This window comes from Gymnoscopelus braueri (genome assembly GCF_963280865.1).
Source record: "Gymnoscopelus braueri genome assembly, chromosome: 20".
Lineage (NCBI taxonomy): Eukaryota > Metazoa > Chordata > Actinopteri > Myctophiformes > Myctophidae > Gymnoscopelus > Gymnoscopelus braueri.
Genome location: NC_137622.1, coordinates 27,248,237 through 27,270,869, shown reverse-complemented (window position 1 = coordinate 27,270,869; position 22,633 = coordinate 27,248,237). Strand labels below are relative to the sequence as shown.

Here is a 22,633-nt window from a genome sequence, read left to right as displayed (position 1 = left end):
CCTCTCCTCTATTTATCACCTCCCCCCTCTCCTTCACCCCCCCCTCCCCTCCCTGGGATAGTGTGTCTGGGTGCAGGCGTGGCTGTGTGTTAATGGAGGAGTTTTAATTAGACTATAGAACTAATGAATCGCTGAAGCAGAATCAGTATGACGCAGAGAGAGAGAGAGAGAGAGAGAGAGAGAGAGAGAGAGAGAGAGAGAGAGAGGAGAGGGAGAGAGAGAGAGGGTGAGAGAGTTAGACTAAGAGGGAACGTGAGAGAGTGAATGAAAGAGAGAAAGAAAGAGAGGAGCATAAATACAGTGAGAAGGGAGGAGTGAACACGCAGGAGTGAACGAGTGATGAGCATGCCTCCACACACCGCCCCTTCAGCGTTGCCAGATTCTGCGACAGAAACAAGCAAACCAGGTCTATGAAAACAAGCCCAAAAGAAGCGACTATGGGCCACATGAGCACTTTAAACATACATCAGCTATTTGAAAATAGCAGATCTACAAGCTCACAATGCGTCGCATCGCGATGGGTTGTGTGCTTGTAGATCTGCTATTTTCAAATCAAATCTTGAGGGGAAATTACAATAAGCAGACCTCGCAACACCGCTCCCCTTCCTCCTCTCACTGCTACTTCCTCCTGATATCCCACCCAGCCTCTCCCCCTCCTCCTTTCCTCCCCTTCTCTCTATCCCTCTCCCCCCTTCTCCCCTTTTACAGCGCCCCCCCCCACCTCACATTAATCATGTTGGCGGTGAGAATAAAGTGGAGCATCTGTAATACTTAGAAATGGCAGGACCCGCCGTCACTGAAGGACGTGGAGAGGTCGGGATGGAGCAAGGTGGGGGAGGGGGTGAGAATGAAGGGGGGGTTTAACCCATTAAGACCTGAGGCGACTTTAAAAAAAAAATCTAAATCCTAACAGTTTTTTGAAAAAAAATCAAAAACATTTTTTTTCAAGATTTTTCAAAAATAGCAGATCTACAAGCTCGTAGCGCGGCACTCGGTGCCGCGCTATGAGCTTGTATATCTGCTATTTTTGAATAGCCAAAGAAATCTAAAGTGACACAGATGCGTTCCAGGTATTAATGGGTTAAAGTTATGGGAACGCGCAGAGTGACGTGGCGCTAGCTAGACAGCGAGCCAGCCGGCTAGGCATTTGCTCATATTTACTGAAGCAGCCATCCGTCAGAGGTCAACGCACGCTATTCAGCACAATGTACTCGGTTATAAAAAGACTCTATAAGACACTTTTGGCACCGAACCAATCATCACTTGGGAGGGTTCTATTCTGTTTTTAAATAGTGCGTGGTCAGCGGGTGTGTTTGTGTGCACAGTAAAAAATCCTCAGTGTCAATTTAGTCATTTGTAAAATTGAAATTTGATTAACACTGTGGACATTACCGTGTGCACTCCACGGTCTGGCAACAAGTCGTCTGTCGTTTTTATGATCCGATGATATAGGATAGATTCTATCCTATAGATTCTATCCTCTATAGATCATGTCATCTGGTGAGGCAGCATTATAGTTGGTGCACTTTGACCTGTGTCTCGTGATCAAAGCCAAACAACAGTTAACTGAAACCGAAGGGAAAGGAATAACTTTAAAACATTTAAAATAATAGTCGGACAATAGATGCAGAGGAGCATTTAACAGTTATAATGTTTGCTCATAAGAATAGCTCTATGAGTTTATGGGAGACTTGGTGCAAGGATGAAGTCTAGTATTTTACCATGCAGTTATGATTCATTAAAAGGCCATGACTGGGATGACCTCTTATTGAGCTGTTTAGAGTTTGTGTATATATGACACACACATACTTGAATGGAAGGATGCTGAGACATGCTCGCACTGCTGGTGGGAGTCTGAGGTACACACGCACACGCACACGCGCACACACACACACACACACACACACACACACACACACACACACACACACACACACACACACACACACACACACACACACACACACACACACACACACACACACGTCTTCATGTGTTCAGATTGTGTGTGTGTGTGTGTGTGTGTGTGCGTGCGTGCACATGTCAGCGCATGCGAGTCCACCCCAACATGTATTAACAGTTATAAATGGGGTGGCATGGAGGCAAGGACAGAACGGGGACATGGGTTCTAAAAATGGATCTCAGAGAGAGAGGAGAGGAGAGCTGCTGCCTTGTACCACACAAACAAATCTGCACGCATGCGCGTGTGCGCACACACACACACACACACACACACACACACACACACACACACACACACACACACACACACACACACACACACACACACACACACACACACACACACACACACACACACACAGTCGCTCTCAACCCATCTCAATTCATAGAGGGACGCCCAATGTTTGCGTTTGAATCCTTGAAAGGATGTGGGGGGGGGGGCTCTGTGTGGCTGACAGATAAGGACCCTCACTGGCGCTCAGTGATAAGGGCTGCTGCATGAAGTAATTGTGTCACCTGTAATGAAATAGCGGGGGGGACAATATAGATAGGATTTCCAATATCCAACAACAGCTACGTGCTCAGGTTCAAAGCAAATAAATAAATAAATGAAACGCAGCGCGTTATAACTCTGAGTGACGGCGGAGCAATCCAACCCATCCATGATCCCGAGGCATCGGATAACGGAGCCGCGTTAGACAGCAGACAGTGTTCGGCTTTGACCCGTACGAACCCGTGACTTTTGGAAGGTCACACAAGGTTATTCTGATCTATAGGAAATATAGTAGTAGAGTACAGCAGAGCAGAGTACGAGAAACTGTCATTGAATACACTTCCGGCATACATTTTTTTTACTTTTAGATATATCGATTTTAGACATAGTTGTGGACACGAATAAAAGCGTGGGATTATATGCACTGACTACTAGAAACATAACCCTGAGTAAGAGTCCTTAGGACAGTGCTCGTGGATCAGTCCAATCAAGTGAAATCACACAGAACTGGCAGTCAACTGTTTCATTTTGTTGGAACCTCAGTACACCATATGTTATTTAAATGTTTATTAGGCACTATATGTGTGCTAGTGTGTAAAAGTTGCGATTTAAATGTTCATTACTATGTGTGCTAGTGTGAAATTGTATCCTTCCTATATAATAATTGCCTATACGCATGCACAAAAATTACTTTCATATACTGTACATATATGTACAGTATATTAAATAGTTGGGTTTGTGGACCATAATAACTGTATTTCAGCCTTAGGCTACATCATATAAATACATAATTAAATAAATTAAGAATAGAATCCCCCCCCATTTTTTTTTTTTTTTTTTTAAGACTTGAGACTTGACAAGACTCGAGACTTGACTCGGACTCGACCCTCAAAGACTCGAGACTTGACTCGGACTCGACCCTCAAAGACTTGAGACTTGACTCGGACTCGACCCTCAAAGACTTGAGACTTGACTCGGACTCGACCCTCAAAGACTTGAGACTTGACTCGACTCGAGCCTCAAAGACTTGAGACTTGACTCAGACTCGAGCTCAGAGACTCGTGGACATCTCTGCCTTGCAGTAGCCTAGGCAGGAATATATAAGCCTGACCAGCTGTAACTATTTTGTTGATTAACCCAGTAAATGGCAGACAAGCCAAAGAGAACTCATGTGTCTGTGTGAGTTCATGACATGGTGTCAGAAGAAAGTTTAAAACTGTGTTAAAAATAGCAGAGTGACATACTCATTGTCAAGTGCAGTTTAACATGGCAAAGTTCCCTCCACCGGACAGTTTTAAGTTCGACAAACCATCTGAATGGCCTGAATGGAGACAACGCTTCATGAGGTACAGATCGGCGACTAAACTCGCAGCAGAGGACGGCGAAGTGCAAGTCAGCACACTGATTTATGCGATGGGAAAAGAGGCCGAAAATATATTCAACTCATTCACGTTTGTCGCAGGAGAGAAGGATGACGACTATGATACAGTGATTGGAAAGTTTGATGAGCACTTCATCCCATTAAGGAATGTTATATTCGAACGTGCCTGCTTCCACCAAAGAATCCAGCATGATGGTGAGTCAGTAGGCATTTATAAGAAGGCTGTACAAACTGATTAAGAGACAAGGCATTGTCACAGAGATTACAGCTAAAAGCTAACTTGACACTACCTGGTGCAATTGAAATGGCACGTAACCACGAGCTAATTAAGAATCAAAATGCAGAAGATAGCCCTGTTAAACATGTGGAGGAGGTGAAATGCACTCGCACTAATTACAGGGAAAATCCCAGACAGAGGGGGTTTAAAGGGAAACCACCACAAAATGCAACTTATGTTAAAAAGTGTGGAAGATGCAATAGGGAGCATGGCCAGGGGGAGGCATGTCCAGCCAGAAATGCAGAATGCAGAAAATGTATGTAAATGTAATGTATGTAAATGTATGTAAGTGACAACTGCTGCAGGGACTGAGTCTGTGTTCTTGGGCAGTATTGAAAGTGACATGGATACTGTTCCCCCATGGAGAGTGAACCTGGACATTGAAGGGAAAAATGTTAACTTCAAGATAGACACCGGGGCTGACACAACTATCATGTCAGAGACCTGTTATGAAATGCTGGACCCAAAGCCACAACTGCGGGAATCAAGCATAATTCTGAACAGTCCAGGGGGTATGCTACAGTGCCTTGGGAAGATAAAAACATGTGCAAGCCTTAAAGGAAAGCAGTATCAGATCCACATCTTTGTAGTTAGAGGGACAATGATTGACAATCTCCTCGGGCGTGGCGCAGCCATCAAAATGGGCCTGATTAAGAGGCTAGAGGAAGTCAACCAGGATGTCTTTGGCTCAATTGGACTCTTGAATGGGGACCCAGTCAAGATTATGCTGAAAGACACAGCAGAGCCATACAGTGTCCACGTGGCACGGAGAATTCCCATTCCGTTGCTCCCAAAAGTGAAAAAAGAGCTGGAGCGAATGGAAGAATTAGGAGTGATACAGGAGATCACAGAGCCTACACTGTGGTGTGCACCAATGGTGCCAGTAGTAAAGAAGAATGGAAATATCCGCATCTGCGTTGATTTGAAGCACCTAAACAAATCTGTAGTACGAGAGAAATTTGTACTGCCTACATTGGATGACATCATCCCAAAGTTAGTAGGAGCTAGGGTGTTTTCCAGTCTCGATGCCGCCAGTGGTTTCTGGCAGATACCACTGGATGAAGAAAGCATGAAACTAACAACCTTTGTAACGCCCTTCAAGAGGTACTGTTTCAGAAGGTTGCCATTCGGTATAACAAGTGCACCCAAAATATTTCAGTGAAAAATGCTGGAAGTGCTGAGAGATCTAGAAGGGGTGTCATGCTACATGGACGACATTCTCGTCTATGGACACACAAGTGAGGAACATGACCAGAGGCTAGCAGAGGTCTACAGAGTCATAAGTGCATCAGGTCTGAAATTAAACAAAGACAAGTGTTGCCTGCATCAAAGCGAACTGATCTTTGTGGGGCACAAGATCAGCCAGGATGGGGTCAGGCCGGACCCAGGAAAGATCAAAGCAATACAGGACCTGGAAGTGCCACAGGACATTGCAGGACTGAGAAGAATCCTCGGCATGATTAATTACCTGTGCAGATACATACCAAATGGATCCACCATACTGCAGCCGCTCAACAACCTTCTCCGATCAGATGCAGTCTGGTCGTGGGGGCCAAATCAAGACAAGGCGTTCAAGAAAGTCAAGGAACTGTTGACAACTGCTCCTGCCTTGGCGTTCTATGATGTCTCCTTGCCTACAGTCGTGAGCGCTGATGCTAGCAGTTATGGAATTGGAGGAGTGCTGCTTCAGCAGCATGGTGACAAGGTGCTACCAGTGGCCTTCTGTTCACGCACCCTCTCCTCAGCAGAACAAAGGTACGCCCAAATAGAAAAGGAATGCCTGGCATCAGTGTGGGCGTGTAGAAAAATTCTACCGTTACCTGTGTGGTTTGGATTCGTTCAAAGTCTTGACAGACCACAAACCATTAGTGCCCCTGATAAATCACAAGAACCTGGACGAGGTGCCACTGCGCTGCCAGCGCCTGTTGATCAGGATGTTAAGATTTAATCCAAGAGCTGAGTACACCCCAGGCAAGACACTACTCATTGCTGATACGCTGTCAAGACACCCTATCAATGGTGGGGAACCGACAGACTTGGAGGAAGACGTAGAGGCCTACGTTGCTTCAGTGGAGGCACACCGACCTGCGTCACAGCAGAAGCTGCAAGAAATCAGACAAGCAGCAGCAGTGGATGAAGAAATCCAGACAGTGCTGAAATTCACCAGACATGGATGGCCGAGGCATATTAAGTCTGTGCCAGTGAAGGCGAAACCGTACTTCAACCAACAGGGCCTTCTGAGCGAGTCAAAAGGCTTGCTACTCCATGGACCGAGAATTGTGATTCCTCTGAGCATGAGGAGTGAAATGATCGACAAGATCCACAAAGGTCACCAAGGCCTAACAAAGAGCAGAGAGCGTTCCAGACTCTCATTGTGGTGGCCTGGAATCAGTGCTGAGATCAAAACTAAAGTCAAGTACTGCAAGTACTGCCAAAGTGTGCAACCAGCACAGCGAAAAGAACCATTGATGACAACAACACTCCCGTCAAGGCCATGGCAACACATAGCAGCAGATCTCTGTGAAGTGGACCGGCGTCAGTACCTGGTCGTCGTGGACTACTTTTCAAGATTCATAGAGATTGCTCATATGCCAGACACGCACAGCAGAGCCGTGATCTGCAAGCTGAAAAGTATATTTGCCCGTCACGGGATCGCGGAGGAGTTGTCGACGGACAATGGGCCGCAGTTCACTTCTGCAGAGTTCCGGACCTTCGGGAGTATGGTTTTGATCACCAAACATCAAGCCCGCACTTCCCACAAGCTAATGGGGAGGCGGAAAGAGCTGTCCAAACGGCAAAGAAGATCCCGAAACAGGATGATCCGTTCCTTGCACTGCTGAACTACAGAGCGACTCCTATAGCAGCCACAGGCTGTAGCCCCTCACAGCTACTAATGGGACGCCAACTCCGAACGACGCTCCCGACACTAGAGAAGAATCTTGAACCACAGTGGCCTGACCTGAAGGCTGTGGCTCAACGGGACGCCCAAGCGAAGGACGCCTACCGATTCTTCTATAACCGTCGCCATGGAACCAGAGCCTTACCACCACTGCGCACTGGTGACCCTGTGCTGGTGAGGACGGATAAAGAGAAAAGTTGGAAAACTAAGGGAACCTTGAGGCAAGAGGCAGCCCAGATCATACATCATAGCAACAGAGCAGGGAGAGTTCCGGAGGAACAGGAGACACCTCCAAGCAACACCTGACTCACACCAAACCCAACAAGAGCATGATGTTGAAAAAGAGTGCCCAGCTCAGGCCCCTCCTGAGTTGGAACCACCACCAAGCCCAGCTGCATGGGTGCCAGATACACCTGCATCGCCAGCCACAGCAACGTCACCCAAGATGACGACCCGCTATGGACGCACCATAGTGAAACCGAACAGATACAGATAGACTGTGAATATTCTATGACAAGTTGAACTGTTTGCAATTTGATTTGATTGAGAAAACATGCATATGTTTATTGTGATATTTTGGTTTGATTAATGTGAACAAGAAAATAATGCTTGTATGTTACTGTTTAACATTTAACAGCCTATTGTGTGAATTAAGGTCAACCTATGTTTCATGTTTTGAGTAAAGCAACTTTATTTAGAGAAAAAGAAAGTTACTCCAAAAGGAGGGAGATGTGCTGAATGTAATTAGTGTTCATTTAATACACCCTTGCAGTAGCCTAGGCAGGGATATATAAGCCTGACCAGCTGTAACTATATTGTTGATTAACCCAGTAAATGGCAGACAAGCCAAAGAGAACTCATGTGTCTGTGTGAGTTCATGACAGTCACTACTGGGTTTTAAGACTGCAAACTGTAGCACTCTATTACAGAGTAAGGATGTGCTACTTGGGACAACAATTAAGCAACATGTATGTGATTACCTTGCTTTGTGTAAGTCGCTCTGGATAAGAGTGTCTGCTAAATGCCTAAATTGTTTAACATTTAACAGCCTATTGTGTGAATTAAGGTTAACCTATGTTTCATGTTTTGAGTAAAGCAACTTTATTTAGAGAAAAAGAAAGTTACTCCAAAAGGAGGGAGATGTGCTGAATGTAATTAGTGTTCATTTAATACACCCTTGCAGTAGCCTAGGCAGGGATATATAAGCCTGACCAGCTGTAACTATATTGTTGATTAACCCAGTAAATGGCAGACAAGCCAAAGAGAACTCATGTGTCTGTGTGAGTTCATGACAGTCACTACTGGGTTTTAAGACTGCAAACTGTAGCACTCTATTACAGAGTAAGGATGTGCTACTTGGGACAACAATTAAGCAACATGTATGTGATTACCTTGCTTTGTGTAAGTCGCTCTGGATAAGAGTGTCTGCTAAATGCCTAAATTGTTTAACATTTAACAGCCTATTGTGTGAATTAAGGTTAACCTATGTTTCATGTTTTGAGTAAAGCAACTTTATTTAGAGAAAAAGAAAGTTACTCCAAAAGGAGGGAGATGTGCTGAATGTAATTAGTGTTCATTTAATACACCCTTGCAGTAGCCTAGGCAGGGATATATAAGCCTGACCAGCTGTAACTATATTGTTGATTAACCCAGTAAATGGCAGACAAGCCAAAGAGAACTCATGTGTCTGTGTGAGTTCATGACAGTCACTACTGGGTTTTAAGACTGCAAACTGTAGCACTCTATTACAGAGTAAGGATGTGCTACTTGGGACAACAATTAAGCAACATGTATGTGATTACCTTGCTTTGTGTAAGTCGCTCTGGATAAGAGTGTCTGCTAAATGCCTAAATTGTGTAAATTGTAACATACAAACAAGGCATCTAAATAACACACAAATCTCACAATTTTCAAACAGCAGGAAGTGCAGAGTCAAAGTGTCACACTGGTAGTAGGAGGGGCAGTAGGGATCAAAGAGAAGGTGCTCTTCAAGAGACATGTGCCAACAACAAAAAACATAAAATTGCTAATTATGGCAGAAACCATGGGTGCCACAATTGGACATTTGATGGTGGGTAATTAAAAGTTGGATTACCTTGATCTGTTCATTAGATGTTTTAGTTTGGAAAAAAATACCATCCGACCAAAAATGACGAATAATATTAAAACTTCTCTTCACAGTGGGCCGATTTTGCTCTGGAAAGGAAAGCTGTTGGCTAAATCTATTTTCCAAACATAGTTTCTGTTTCATTCCCTCCTGACTGCCAGTAGGCAGTTACAGTAGTGAATAATGCCTCTCGCGCTCCGCGCAGGTCGAGTATTTATATAAACAAAGTCATGTGACGCGTAGGCTACCTGTGCGTCCGCCGTCCCGGCTACATAAGCACATGATAGCCTGCGCGCGGCCTCTTTGAACTTCTCGCTACCTGGCGTGCATCGCGGGTAAGTATTGCTCTGGAGAATCCGTGCATCGGTTCTTTGTTTTGCAGGTCCAAAGAGAGAAAGACACTACGTGTTGTTTGGTGAGTTGACATCCTGCCTGTGACAGTTGTCGAGAGCGCAATTTATTGCCCTCTTAAGGCTGTGGTTGTCAAACTATCTCCTCCTCTCTTTTCTTTATCTATCGGGAGGATTTTCGAGCGTGGCTCGCTCACCAGCTACACACACACTGTCTTACACAGAGTGTTGTGAGAGTGATTCCTCCACACTGGGTGTCGGTCGCGTGCTGTGCACTCGCCTGATTTACCTGGCTATAATAGCTTGTTGATTAATTAAAGGTTAAATTAATTAAAAAGTTAAATTAATAAAATAAAAATAAAATTGATTGAAAATAATAATAATAATCAATTAATTAAAAGTTACTGGAAGTTCCTGACGCTTACTGTGGCTGCACAGTTCTCGCTAGGATTGCCTGGTTAAACACCTGATTGACATTTAAGCTGTTCTAAACTGTTGAAGGTGAGTATCAAATCTGCTGGACGTTCTGGTTAGTGTTCAGATTTCCTAGCCTGATAAGCTAACAGCAAGCTACTTTAGCCTGTCTGATTAGCTACACTTTGTGGTTGTTGCTGGAGGTTACTAACGCGTTCTGTAATTGTACAGCTCTTGCTGGTATTGCCTGGCTACACAACCGACTTGATATGGTGTGTTCGTCCTGCAAGGTTCACCTTCAGGTCAAGGACGGCCATGAATTGTGTCCATCATGCTTGGGTATCGGTCATCTTAAGGAAGCTCTGACTGACCAGGCATGCATGAATTGTAGCATCCTGCCACTCTCTGTGAGACAGGCCAGGCTGCGTGAGGTGGAGAACCTCCTGTACAAGGGGGGAGACCTTCCACCCTCTGGGGTCTCTTCCGGTGGGAAGTCGAAGCGCAAACGCGGGTCTTGCGGTGAGCGCGGTGACCCTGCCCCGAGGAAGTCGGCGGCAACTGGCACAGCTCCATATCGCCATGAAATGGACGATTTGCGAGCTGAAATAGAACGCCTTAAGGCAATGGTGCAGCCACTGCCTCGCCTGGCTCCAGCACCTCCCCCACACCAGGCGGCCTGGGAATCGGAGGAAGACAATGCTGACGTCCTGTCAACTAGAGCTTCAGACTCTGAGTTCCATGACGGGGGTTATAGCCCCAGGTACGACCCTTCCCCCGAACGGGGGTCTCAGGGTACTCCCCAGCCTGGGAGTGTGCAGGCTGAGGATGGCTCAGAGACTTCCCGCAGGAGCTCGGGAAGCACTGAGCTAGGAGATGGGCCCTGCACGTTGCGTGCAACGCTGCGTGCTGCCCTGGCTAAGGTCGGTTTGGATGAGCCACCGGCCGCTCAGGTTGTGAGTAACCCGTTCTTCCGACGGGTTGCTGCGGCTCCACCCTTTGCTGTCCCACCCTCGCCTCACTACTTAAGTCAGCTGAAGCAGTGTTGGGCTGATCCAGGCGCACCTGCCCACCGAGGCAAGGATGCAAGAGCCCTGGCCTCCATGAGTGAGGCAGAAAAACATGGACTGGTTCACATACCTCCTGTGGACCAGTGCATTGCGGCGCTGGTTCTCCCTCCGGATGAGGCTCTGAAGAACACAGCCCGCTGTCCCAGCTCGCAGTGCCGGGTCACTGATGGCCTTCTGTCAAAGGCATATGATTCCGCTGCCTGCATGGCCCGTATGGGGAACTCTCTCTCTGTGCTCCTCCTCGCCCAGTCCAAGATCTTAGAGAGCGGGCAACCAGGGAGTGAGTTGGGCGACATTAACGATGTGGCTCTTGAGACCTTCGGCTTAATGTCAAGTGAACTTGGCCGTTTGATGTCCACCCTGGTCGTGACACGACGTCAGGTGTGGCTTGCTCAGGCGCCTATGTCTGACGAATGCAGAAAGGCGCTACGGAAGCTCCCTGTTGTGCCGGGCCAGTTGTTTGGGCCAGAGGCAGACAAAGCACTAGAACGTAGGCAGCAGTCACGACAGGCTTCAGAAGCCTGGGGTCAACGGGGTAGAGGCATGATGGCCCCCCCCCGTTTGACCCTATAAGCCACGTGGCGCGCGGGACCCGCGACGTTCGGGCTACCTGAGTCCTCAACCGCAGCCCTGGCAACGGGACCAGGTGGCTGCAGGCAGATGGCAACATCAGTCCAGAGGTGGGCGGCGCCCACCTCGCCAGCCCCAGCGTGGGCAATGGCATAACCAGCGTCCCCCCAAGCCCCCAAATAACCCTCCAGGCACAGCCTGAGGGTCGGGGGCCGGCGGCGGGAAGATTTTCACAGCAGCACCTGAATTATTGGGCAGACCATGCCAAGGATGCATGGGTCTTGACAACAATGTCTCAAGGTTACAGGTTGCAGTTCCGCCGCCGACCCCCACCACCTTCAGGGGTCAGGGTGACCTCGGTCACAGACCCCGTGAAGGCCCAGTGTTTGGCCCAAGAGGTGGCCAAGCTCTTGGACAAACGAGCCGTAACAGTAGTTCACCCACGTTCACAGAACGAGGGGTTCTACTCAACTTACTTTCTCATCCCAAAGAAAGACGGGTCTCTCAGGCCTATACTAGACCTAAGAAGGTTGAACGTGTACCTCAAGGTCCTTCCGTTTCGGATGCTTCGCACAGTCGACGTCCTGCAGACGATCACACAGGGGGAGTGGTTCACCTCAATAGATCTCAGGGACGCGTATTTTCATGTGCCTATACACCCAGAGCACAGAAAATACCTCCGCTTTGCCTTTCAAGGCCAAGTCTACCAGTTTGCCGTTCTGCCGTTCGGCCTGTCTCTAGCTCCCCGCATCTTCACAAGGTGTATGAGGGCAGCCTTAACATCGCTATGCCTGTCAGGAGTGAAGATACTTCCCTACCTCGACGATTGGCTCATCTGCGCCCCCTCTTTCAGGGAGGCGGAACAGGTGACATCCAGGGTCCTCGCTCACATCGAGGCACTGGGCATGTCGGTGAACCTCGAGAAGAGCTCGTTGGTTCCGACACAACAGACCACCTTCATCGGCATGTCCCTAGCATCGGTATCGATGCAGGCACGACCGACTACACAGAGGGTGGAAAAGATACACAACCTCCTGCGGTCTTTCCGCCTGGGGGCAATGTTGACTGTCCTAACATGGCTCAGACTGCTTGGCATGCTGACCTCAGTCTCAGCGATCACTCCTCTGGGGCTGTTACATCTACGCCCACTACAGAGGTGGTTCAATGGCCTCCGCATGGACCCCTGCCTACACAGGGGGGTCAAGGTCAGAGTCACTCGCAGGTGCCTTGGTTATCTCCGCCGGTGGCGGGACAATGCATTCCTGCTGCATGGGGTTCCTCTCGGCTCAGTCCCGGCGAGACGAGAGGTAGTGACAACAGATGCCTCGCTTCAAGGTTGGGGCGCGGTATGGCAGAAGAGGTCAGTCCAGGGGGTATGGTGCTCTCGGTGGAGAGGACGCCATATCAATGTGCTAGAACTCCGGACTGTTTCCTTGGCGCTGAAGCACTTCTTACCCTTTCTCAGGGGGAAGCATGTGCTCATTCGGACAGACAGCACCTCAGTGGTGTTTCATGTCAACCATCTAGGAGGGACCAGGTCTCTGGAGTCCCTGAGGGAAGCCCAGCGACTGTGGACATGGGCTTATCCTCTATTTTCCTCGATGAGGGCAATGCACCTGCCAGGCAGAGTAAACTCTGTGGCAGATTATCTGTCTCGTCAGAGACTGCCCTCTGGGGAGTGGAGATTGCACCCCCAGGTGGTACAGTTGATTTGGGATCGGTACGGGGTAGCCCGTGTAGATCTGTTTGCCTCAAAGGGCACAACTCATTGTCCTCTGTGGTTCAGCCTGGCAGAGAACAGTGCCCCGCTTGGGATGGACGCTCTCGCCAACATCTGGCAGAGAGCGCTCCTGTATGCGTTTCCTCCGATCCCCCTGTTGTTGCCTGTGCTTCACAGGGTGAGATTGTCAGATCACAGAGTTCTCATGGTGGCTCCCAGGTGGCCCTCGAGATTATGGTATTCAACGCTCCTCAGTCTATTGGACGGGGATCCTTGGCAGCTTCCAGTGAGGATAGACCTCCTGTCCCAGCTGGACGGGAAGGTATGGCATCCATCACCGAGCCTCCTTCAGCTTTGGGTATGGCCATTGAGAGGGATCAGTCACTCTTGAGTGTGCTTGACCCCTCAATATGTGAGACTTTGCGGAATGCAAGAGCCCCTTCCACAAGGTTGGTGTACTCTAATTGCTGGGCTGCGTTCTCATCATGGTGCAGCGACAGGGGTCTAGACCCAGTCTCTTGCCCTGTACAACATGTATTACATTATTTACAGTGTCTACTTGATGCCGGCCGTGCGGCCTCCACGTTGAGGGTACACACGGCCGCTATATCCTTTAATCATAGCCATATTGATGGCAGGTCAGTTGGTGCGCATTACTGGGTGACACAGTTTCTGCGTGGTGCCAAGAGGTTACGCCCCCCTAGGGTGGGGCGTGCTGCAACTTGTGACCTACCTCTGGTCCTGCAGGCATTGAGCCGGGCGCCCTTTGAGCCTATGGCGGGGTCGTCCTTGAGCTCTTTATCCATTAAGACTGCGTTTCTGTTAGCAGTCACGACAGCCAAGCGTGTGAGTGAGCTCCACGCACTTTCTATTAGTCCAGTATGCCTTCATTGGAAGGCGAACGACTCTGGGGTTACACTTTGGCCGAATGTCTCATTCCTACCTAAAGTATTGCCCCCCAATCATACTAATCAGGCCATAGAGTTGGCGGCATTCCATCCTCCCCCGTTTACATCCGAGGTGGAGGAAAGGGCCCACTTACTGTGTCCAGTCCGTGCGTTGCGACTGTATACTCAGGCAACGCAGAGTATTAGACGCTCAGAGCAGCTATTTGTCTGCTACGGCGGAAAGAATAGGGGATGTGCACTGTCTAAACAGCGGCTATCCCACTGGGTAGTTGACACAATTAAAAAGGCTTATGAAGTAGCCGGTAAACCTGCCCCTTCAAATGTCATCTGCCATTCTACCAGGGGCGTAGCCACGTCCTGGGCGGCGATGAAGGGGGTGTCACTGACGGACGTCTGTGCGGCGGCATCTTGGACAGCGCCTTGCACATTCTCGAGGTTCTATCGCCTTGACGTGGCCCCTGGATCCTCACTGGCGTCAGCTATCCTGCCGCTGGCTGCTACGGCAGACTAGGAGGTGGGTGCAATTCCTCGTGACACTTGTGGTATAAGTCATCCACTACTGTAACTGCCTACTGGCAGTCAGGAGGGAATGAAACAGAACGGAAGTTACGAATGTAACTATGGTTCTGTGAATTCCTGGATGACTGCCAGTAATACTGGTCACTCGGAATCTTTCAGGGCGAGAAGATTCTTAGAGGCCGCGCGCAGGCTATCATGTGCTTATGTAGCCGGGACGGCGGACGCACAGGTAGCCTACGCGTCACATGACTTTGTTTATATAAATACTCGACCTGCGCGGAGCGCGAGAGGCATTATTCACTACTGTAACTGCCTACTGGCAGTCATCCAGGAATTCACAGAACCATAGTTACATTCGTAACTTCCGTTATGTGTGGGAAACTCCAAGCTTGGTACCATGTTTATGTCATTTGTCCTGTTGGCACATGTTGATGACATCATCAGTCCTTACCTATAACTTTAGAAAAGGAACCCTAAACAACAAAACAATAGCTACAGAAAATGTTGGAAAATGCAATGTAAGAGGAGAGGAAATTATGTAAAATGGTAGTTTTTTTTAAACACCAGAATTTTCCTTTTAAAGAAATTAAGTCCCCAATGTAAATATTGTGTTGACAGATTCACTCAAACAGAACACATATTCACAAAGAAGAAATATAGACAGGACATGGCCATAAAGAAAGAACACACACACACACACACACACACACACACGGCAACATCATAAGGTCTCTGGTTGATTTCTCTCTGGTTGATTTCCTAACAGAATGAGTATTGGCCTGTGTTGCAGGAGGATGAGACAGGCGAGGGCCGCTTCAGTTTCGCCGGCTACGGCATGGGCCCGGCGTGCCTGCAGGCCAAGGACGGCATGGCCATCAAGGGCAACAACAACAACGCCCCGGCCCCGGGCCCCGGGGCCCTTGGCCCCGGCGAGAAGACCGTGGAGGAGATGAAGAAGCTCTTCGTCGGCCGCGCCAAGCGCATCGACACCGTGTCCCGCGTGGCCTTCCCGCTCGTCTTCCTTATCTTTAACATTTTCTACTGGATCACCTATAAGATCATACGCAGCGAGGATGTCCACAATATGACTTAAGAAGAAGGAGAGGACACAGTGAGTGAAGGAGAGGAAGCAAGGAAGGAAGCAAGGCAGATGGGGAGGAAGGAAGAAAGCAAGGAAGGGAAGAAAGAAAGAGTTCTAATAGGAGACATCATTGACCCCCACCCCTTCCTCCTCCTTCTTACCTACTGTCTTATTCTCTTGTCATCACCCTATACGCCCCTTCCTCCCTCTCTCATCTTCTTCCTGGCCCGACCTCCACCTTAGTTGTTTTGACGTTTGATTCCCGGGACATATGAATTCATCAATAGTCCTCTATTTATTTATTTATCTATTTATTTATTTATTTATTTAGCGTATGTGCTTTTTTCCCCTTCTCCCTTCCACTGTACCCACCCAACACCAAGCCTCTCCACTCCCCCCCCCACACTTCTCCTAAATAATCCGGACCAGTGCAATAGCAATGCAGTAAAATGCATGAAATATGAATGTGGCAATATACTGTATTTACAAAAAGATGAAAAATGAAAACGTAAACACGAAGACTTTTCACTGACTTTTCATAACCCAAAAAGCCGGTGACCGACAGCTGGACCGACGAGGAGAGGCTCTCATAAAAAGGGGTCTTGTGTTTTGTTTTTTTTCGTTAACAACTCGAAGACTAAAGGTCCTTACACACCGGGGCGATTTTTTTCATGCGAATAATACGTTTTTTTTTTTAAACCTCCACACCAGTTTCGCGGAGCGAAAAAAGCGTCTTGTAATTATTCAGAACGAGTCCGAATTTTGCGTATATTCGCATATTCGCCGGTGTGTAACCGCCGTAAATGTTGCATTCTACAGATAAAGCTGTGGGGGGGGGGAGTTGGGGGTGGAGTGGGGGTTGTGAGGATCTACAGCACTGTAATATATTCATATATATATATATCATAAATGGGGAAAAAAATATCTCAACACTTTGTTGAACGAGGCGGGTATATGGGAAAAAAACTGAGGGATTTTAAAGAAAGGATCAACAGCTTTTTTCAGGGGCTTCCATAAATTAAAGTGATGCAAGGATCACGAGTCCTATATATCTAGATTTGCTTCAATGTGTATTGCGAGCACTTGTCGATGCTTTTCTCCCCTGTCCAACCCCCACCCACCCTCGCCTTGAAACCTCTAACTGCTGAAACCAGAAACTCTGAGATTTCATGCGGTCAATGTGGCCGCTGTCGATCACATGTCGGATGGAAAGGAGAAAAAAAAAGAAAACAGTGGGCAAAGACAGACTTGTTGATGCAGGAAATGTGACAGGTGTGAATGGTGAAAAAGGTTACTTTATATAAGCTGTGGTCAACGTTGGTCCTCTTTCCTGTCCTTAATTGATTTAATAACTTATTGCATTATTTTGCCATTACTTTATGTGCCAATTGGAAACACTGTCACCATGGCTGTGCAACGATCTGCTGCAGCTTTCAGCCTCACAGGACCTGTGGGACGTCGTCAACACTGTCCCATGTGATCAGTGGGAACCGGATCTCAAACTCCTCAAATGCTTCCGTTGTTTTGTTTCTTAAGACGGCGCGTACAACTACTCTTTGAGTTCTACTGATTTAGAAAAAGTGAGTCCATCCATCCCCCAGGATGGAGCGGAGCAGGTCCTTGTCGTTTCCTTGTTGTGCTCATGGACACTGTACTTGACACATGAATCTGTTTACATTGTTTATTACCGCTTCCTTGCTTGACCCTCTTAATGTGACAACCCCCGGCCAACCCCAAACCCCGCCCCCACCGCCTCCCCCATACCTATCCCTGTGAAGCCAACCTGCCGCTCCCGCAGCTGAGAGGAATATATGTAGTAAATTATAAAGATAAGAAACACCTACTGTACCTTAATTAACTGTCACTCCCATTCGACGACATTTTTACATGCGTTGATGTAGCTCAGAAAGAAACTGTACCTGTGATAGTTTATGAAGGAACTGGAATGAGCCTAACCACGCACATCCTTACAGAGATCAGCGCCATCACGTTTGCGCTGTTTGTCCGCTCATTTCCCCATCGCCCATTTCAGATGACCGTGCCGCCACCAGGCCAGCGTTTCATTGAGTAGAGATAATTGAAATTCATCATTGCTTTGCACCAGGCTTCTCTATGCAATGGTTAATATATGCAATGATTATGTTTTTCCTCTTCCTTTAGAGCTTTTTCGGCCTCCATGCACCACCTTTTCTTTATATTTACTCATCCGAGTGCGCATGGTGAAACAAAGTCCCTATCATGTCATACAAGCCAAAATTCTGAGGGGGCACAATTAGAGTGGAGGGCAAGCTGTTTCCCCAGACAAAAAATAAAATTAAAATAAATTATGATCCAATTTTCTGCTGACATATGCTGACATCTGCATGACATTTGAAATATACTGTATATTCAAAGACTTTGGAGGGAAAACTTCATTTAATCCATTTCTTGTAGCTCAGTAAGCTCACAATTTATATTAGGTAAATACTGCATATTTAGAGATTTTCACTGCAATTATTTGTGCTGTTATGTATTGAAAATGACACTCAGACTATCTTGGGAGATGGTCTGAATACAGTTCACTTCTAGTGCGCATTGTGGTTCGCTTAACCTGTGCATTGTGAACGCAAAGTGCTCCAGGTTCACTTCACCCTTTGCCATTTTAGTCTAGGCTTGCCATAGACAGATCGCCTGTGCCAACCCTTAAAATGAACTATAGTGTGTGAACAGAAAGAGGACTGAGGCCCCATTAGAGGTGAAGTTGACCAGAAAGACAACCAAGTCCTCTCTCAAATGAACTGACAATATGAACAAAGCAAAAAAAAAACTATTTTCTGTTGGTCCACTTTTTGGTCCACTTAAAGAGCACTCAGTTCGGTTCTTTTATCATAAGTTATTTTTTAATACTAGGTGCACCCCTCAGTTTCAACGGGCATGACGCCACTGTCCCCAATCATTTGGTACATGCTATGTGAACAGCCCTTGCACACTTCTGCTGTACAGTGAGAGATCAGCAGCAAGCCCTGAGAATGAGTTGACCTCTTCAACTCGCATCTGCTGTTTCATCATTTCAACACAGTGACAGAACAGGCCTAGTGCAGTAGATACCATCACACCTTCACCTTCACCCTCTGATCTGCTGTGTCATCAGATCAACACAGTGACAGAGAAGGCCTAGTGCAGTACATACCAGTACAAGCTCCGCCGCCTTCTCTTTCTGCACGCGTGGTCATTTTGATCCCGGCTGTCGACGTGATGTCACTTTTAAAAGGTTTATTCAGTCCAAGGTGTTGCCACACTTGACCAGAGGCAGAGAAATACACAGAGTGAATGTGACAGTACACTGTGAAATCCATATTGTTAATTTGATTGAACAGATATTAAGTAAAGTCATATTATAATATATAAGTATTCATGTTTGACTTTAACACATTCATACTATACTATAAATAAGTATTAATGTGCTAATTTAAAAAACCCTTACGGGTCCATTTGGTTGCATTTGTACACTCAGTTAAAATGTCCAGTTTGTTTTCTCTTACAAAACCAAACAAGCTTTTTCTTGGTAGTATTTTTGATGTAGTTGCCATTTACCTTGTCTGGTCTGTCATGTGGTTTTGGATAACTTGAGAAAGAGGCTGCAAGTTTTGTGGGAAACCTTTGCCACAAAGATAATGGATTATGTTAGAGAATGCATAAGTTATCCTCATTGACTTGTTTATGGAAACAGCACATTCATCTTGCTTTTTTGTTGTGTTGGGTGTACATTGCTATATGAAGATGTTTGGGATTTTTTTCCTGCATTTTCCTCCTGCTTTTCTCCTTGTCCTATCCCAGATAGTATTGCATTACAAGCAGGACACACAGTCTGCATACTGGTTTAGAGAACACGCCAGGTCATTCTTCAGTGACTACACACTATCACAGTCCTTTTCTTTTTTGACTTGTAGGCAGTGCAAGAGAATACTCTTTGCAATGAGTGACATCAATATTTTAAAGGGAATATTAAGGTACATTAAATAGTTTGCATTTCATCTATTCTATCTAAGACAGGACATGTCAACAAACTTTGATATTTTTCATCGGTTCACTAGTAGCATGTGCAATTGATCCGAAGGGCTATGCTGTTCATATACTGTATGTCTGCTCCTGAAAAGCTAATTCACATTCCAACATGAATACAAATTGTACAAATGACATCGATTCACCCTGTGCCCTCCAAACTATGCATTTCTTTTCAAACACACCGTTCCTGGCATGGGCTTTAAAACTTATTTTGCTCCTATATGACCTACAAGGCACTTGATGGGATTTGTCTTTAAGTGCAGGACTCCAATATTGATGATTCATCATACTACTCTGTGCCATAAACATTGCAGACAAAGTCACAAAAAAGCGCTTCCATTCTGTTAGCCTTTGCCAAAAAATAAATAACACCAGTCACTCTGTGTAAAAGCATACACATATCTTCTTGTGCCATATGGGGTTGAATATGCAAACAAACGAGGACCTAAGCATATCATGCATTCATTCAACCGCCATCTATAAATGTCTCATCCGCTCAGCGGACATTGGTGTCAGATTCAGCTTTACATTTTTGGAGTTTCATTGACTGTCACCATTGTATTCATCATTATCGCCTATAATGGGGATGGGGAATTCATACTGCAAGATAGACCGTGGATTCATAGCGTTAGTGTGCAATGTGAAGCGTACAAACTGAACTGAACATGTATGGACATATTTTGGAAGTTTCTACGATTTTATGTTCAAAGTGTAGATTTTTTGAAGTAGCATGGTATGATTTGTTGATGATTAACAAATCCATTGGTTTGGGGTTTTCTTTTTGTTGTTTTCTCGTATTTTAATTGTTATGTATGATGTACAACCCACCACTCCGAGGTAGGTGACTCTTTCCGCTGAAGATGACATGACATGGAAACACAGTCAACTCATGAACTGCTGTGAACAAAAGGGAACGTTCTTCTTATTCATTTATCTTTTTTTTGTTTGGTTTATTTTGTTTGCACAAGTTGGAATGGCCTTAATTTTGCTTTACTTGCTTCTATTGTGTATTGGCACAAAGTGCACCTGTTTTAATTTGCAGATTTACGATATTCATAATCCCAGAGTGCACTTCAAAGCAGGATTTAAAAAAAGAATGAAGTTCAGCAAATCCTTTTTATTTTTCATTAATCTGAAAAACACTCAATATTTTGCATGAATATAAATACAATGGCAGATATTTTTGGCTTGTACAACGAAAGTGAAGCAATTTGAAGAAAAATTATAGAATGTACTGTTTCTGCTGTATCTGTATATATCTAAATATTTATTGAAATATGTCATAATACTAATTCTAATAACAATTAAAGGTTTTCTGAACAAAAAAAAATCTCTTTACCTGTTTTTGAACATTGTCACGGTTGTCAAAGTTGGATTCGCTGCATTCTGTTGCTTCATTCAAGGATCTGTGTAATCATAAGGAAAAACATATATTAAAATTGTAAATTAATAAATCCTTGCCATAGGTTGTATTCATTCTCTGGCTATAAGCAGAGTCCCCTGAGAGGAGTGTTACTATGTGTTAAATATGCTTGCATTGGTGGCAGTTCATTATATACAGTAGTAATTGCCTTGATACAGCATTGGCTCATGTAAATGGTACATGATTGTACACCATGTTACTAGCATAAGCCACTGGCAGCTTTGGATGGTGACCTCTTGATAGTTTTACATGTTACACGTTCTGCCTCAGTAAGCAATACCAGTCTTACTCTCGCACACGCACACACACAATATAGACAGGACATGGCCATAAAGAAAGAACACACACATACATACCCATTCAACACACACACACACACACACACACACACACACACACACACACACACACACACACACACACACACACACACACACACACACACACACACACACACACACACGGCAACATCATAACGTCTCTGGTTGATTTCTCTCTGGTTGATTTCCTAACAGAATGAGTATTGGCCTGTGTTGCAGGAGGATGAGACAGGCGAGGGCCGCTTCAGTTTCGCCGGCTACGGCACGGGCCCGGCGTGCCTGCAGGCCAAGGACGGCATGGCCATCAAGGGCAACAACAACAACGCCCCGGCCCCGGGGCCCCAGCCCCCTGGCCCCGGCGAGAAGACCGTGGAGGAGATGAAGAAGCTCTTCGTCAGCCGCGCCAAGCGCATCGACACCGTGGCCCGCGTGGCCTTCCCGCTCGTCTTCCTTATCTTTAACATTTTCTACTGGACAACCTATAAGATCATACGCAGAACGGAAGTCCACTATATGACTTAAGAAGAAGGAGAGGACACAGTGAGTGAAGGAGAGGAAGCAAGGAAGGAAGCAAGGCAGATGGGGAGAAAGGAAGAAAGCAAGGAAGGGAAGAAAGAAAGAGTTCTAATAGGAGACATCATTGACCCCCACCCCTTCCTCCTCCTTCTTACCTACTGTCTTATTCTCTTGTCATCACCGTATACGCCCCTTCCTCCCTCTCTCATCTTCTTCCTGGCCCGACCTCCACCTTAGTTGTTTTGAAGTTTGATTCCCGGGACATATGAATTCATCAATAGTCCTCTATTTATTTATTTATTTAGCGTATGTGCTTTTTTCCCCTTCTCCCTTCCACTGTACCCACCCAACACCCAGCCTCTCCACCCCCCCCACACACTTCTCCTAAATAATCCGGACCAGTGCAATAGCAATGCAGTAAAATGCATGAAATATGAATGTGGCAATATACTGTATTTACAAAAAGATGAAAAATGAAAACGTAAACACGAAGACTTTTCACTGACTTTTCATAACCCAAAAACTGCGGAGCCGGTGACCGACAGCTGGACCGACGAGGAGAGGATCTCATAAAAAGGGGTC

The 22,633-nt window shown here is 46.3% G+C and overlaps 1 protein-coding gene across 1 annotated transcript in view; it reads left to right on the top strand.

The window, feature by feature from the left end:
* The window catches only part of glra1 (glycine receptor, alpha 1), a gene marked incomplete at its 3' end in the record, with an annotated part of 119,265 nt that extends 103,505 nt beyond the window's left edge, over nt 1-15,760 (top strand). The window contains exon 10 of the mRNA XM_080415797.1: nt 15,458-15,760. Coding sequence (XP_080271923.1) covers nt 15,458-15,760 — 303 coding nt within the window. The remainder of the gene's footprint in view (nt 1-15,457) is intronic.
* Between the last annotated feature and the right edge of the window lie 6,873 nt (nt 15,761-22,633).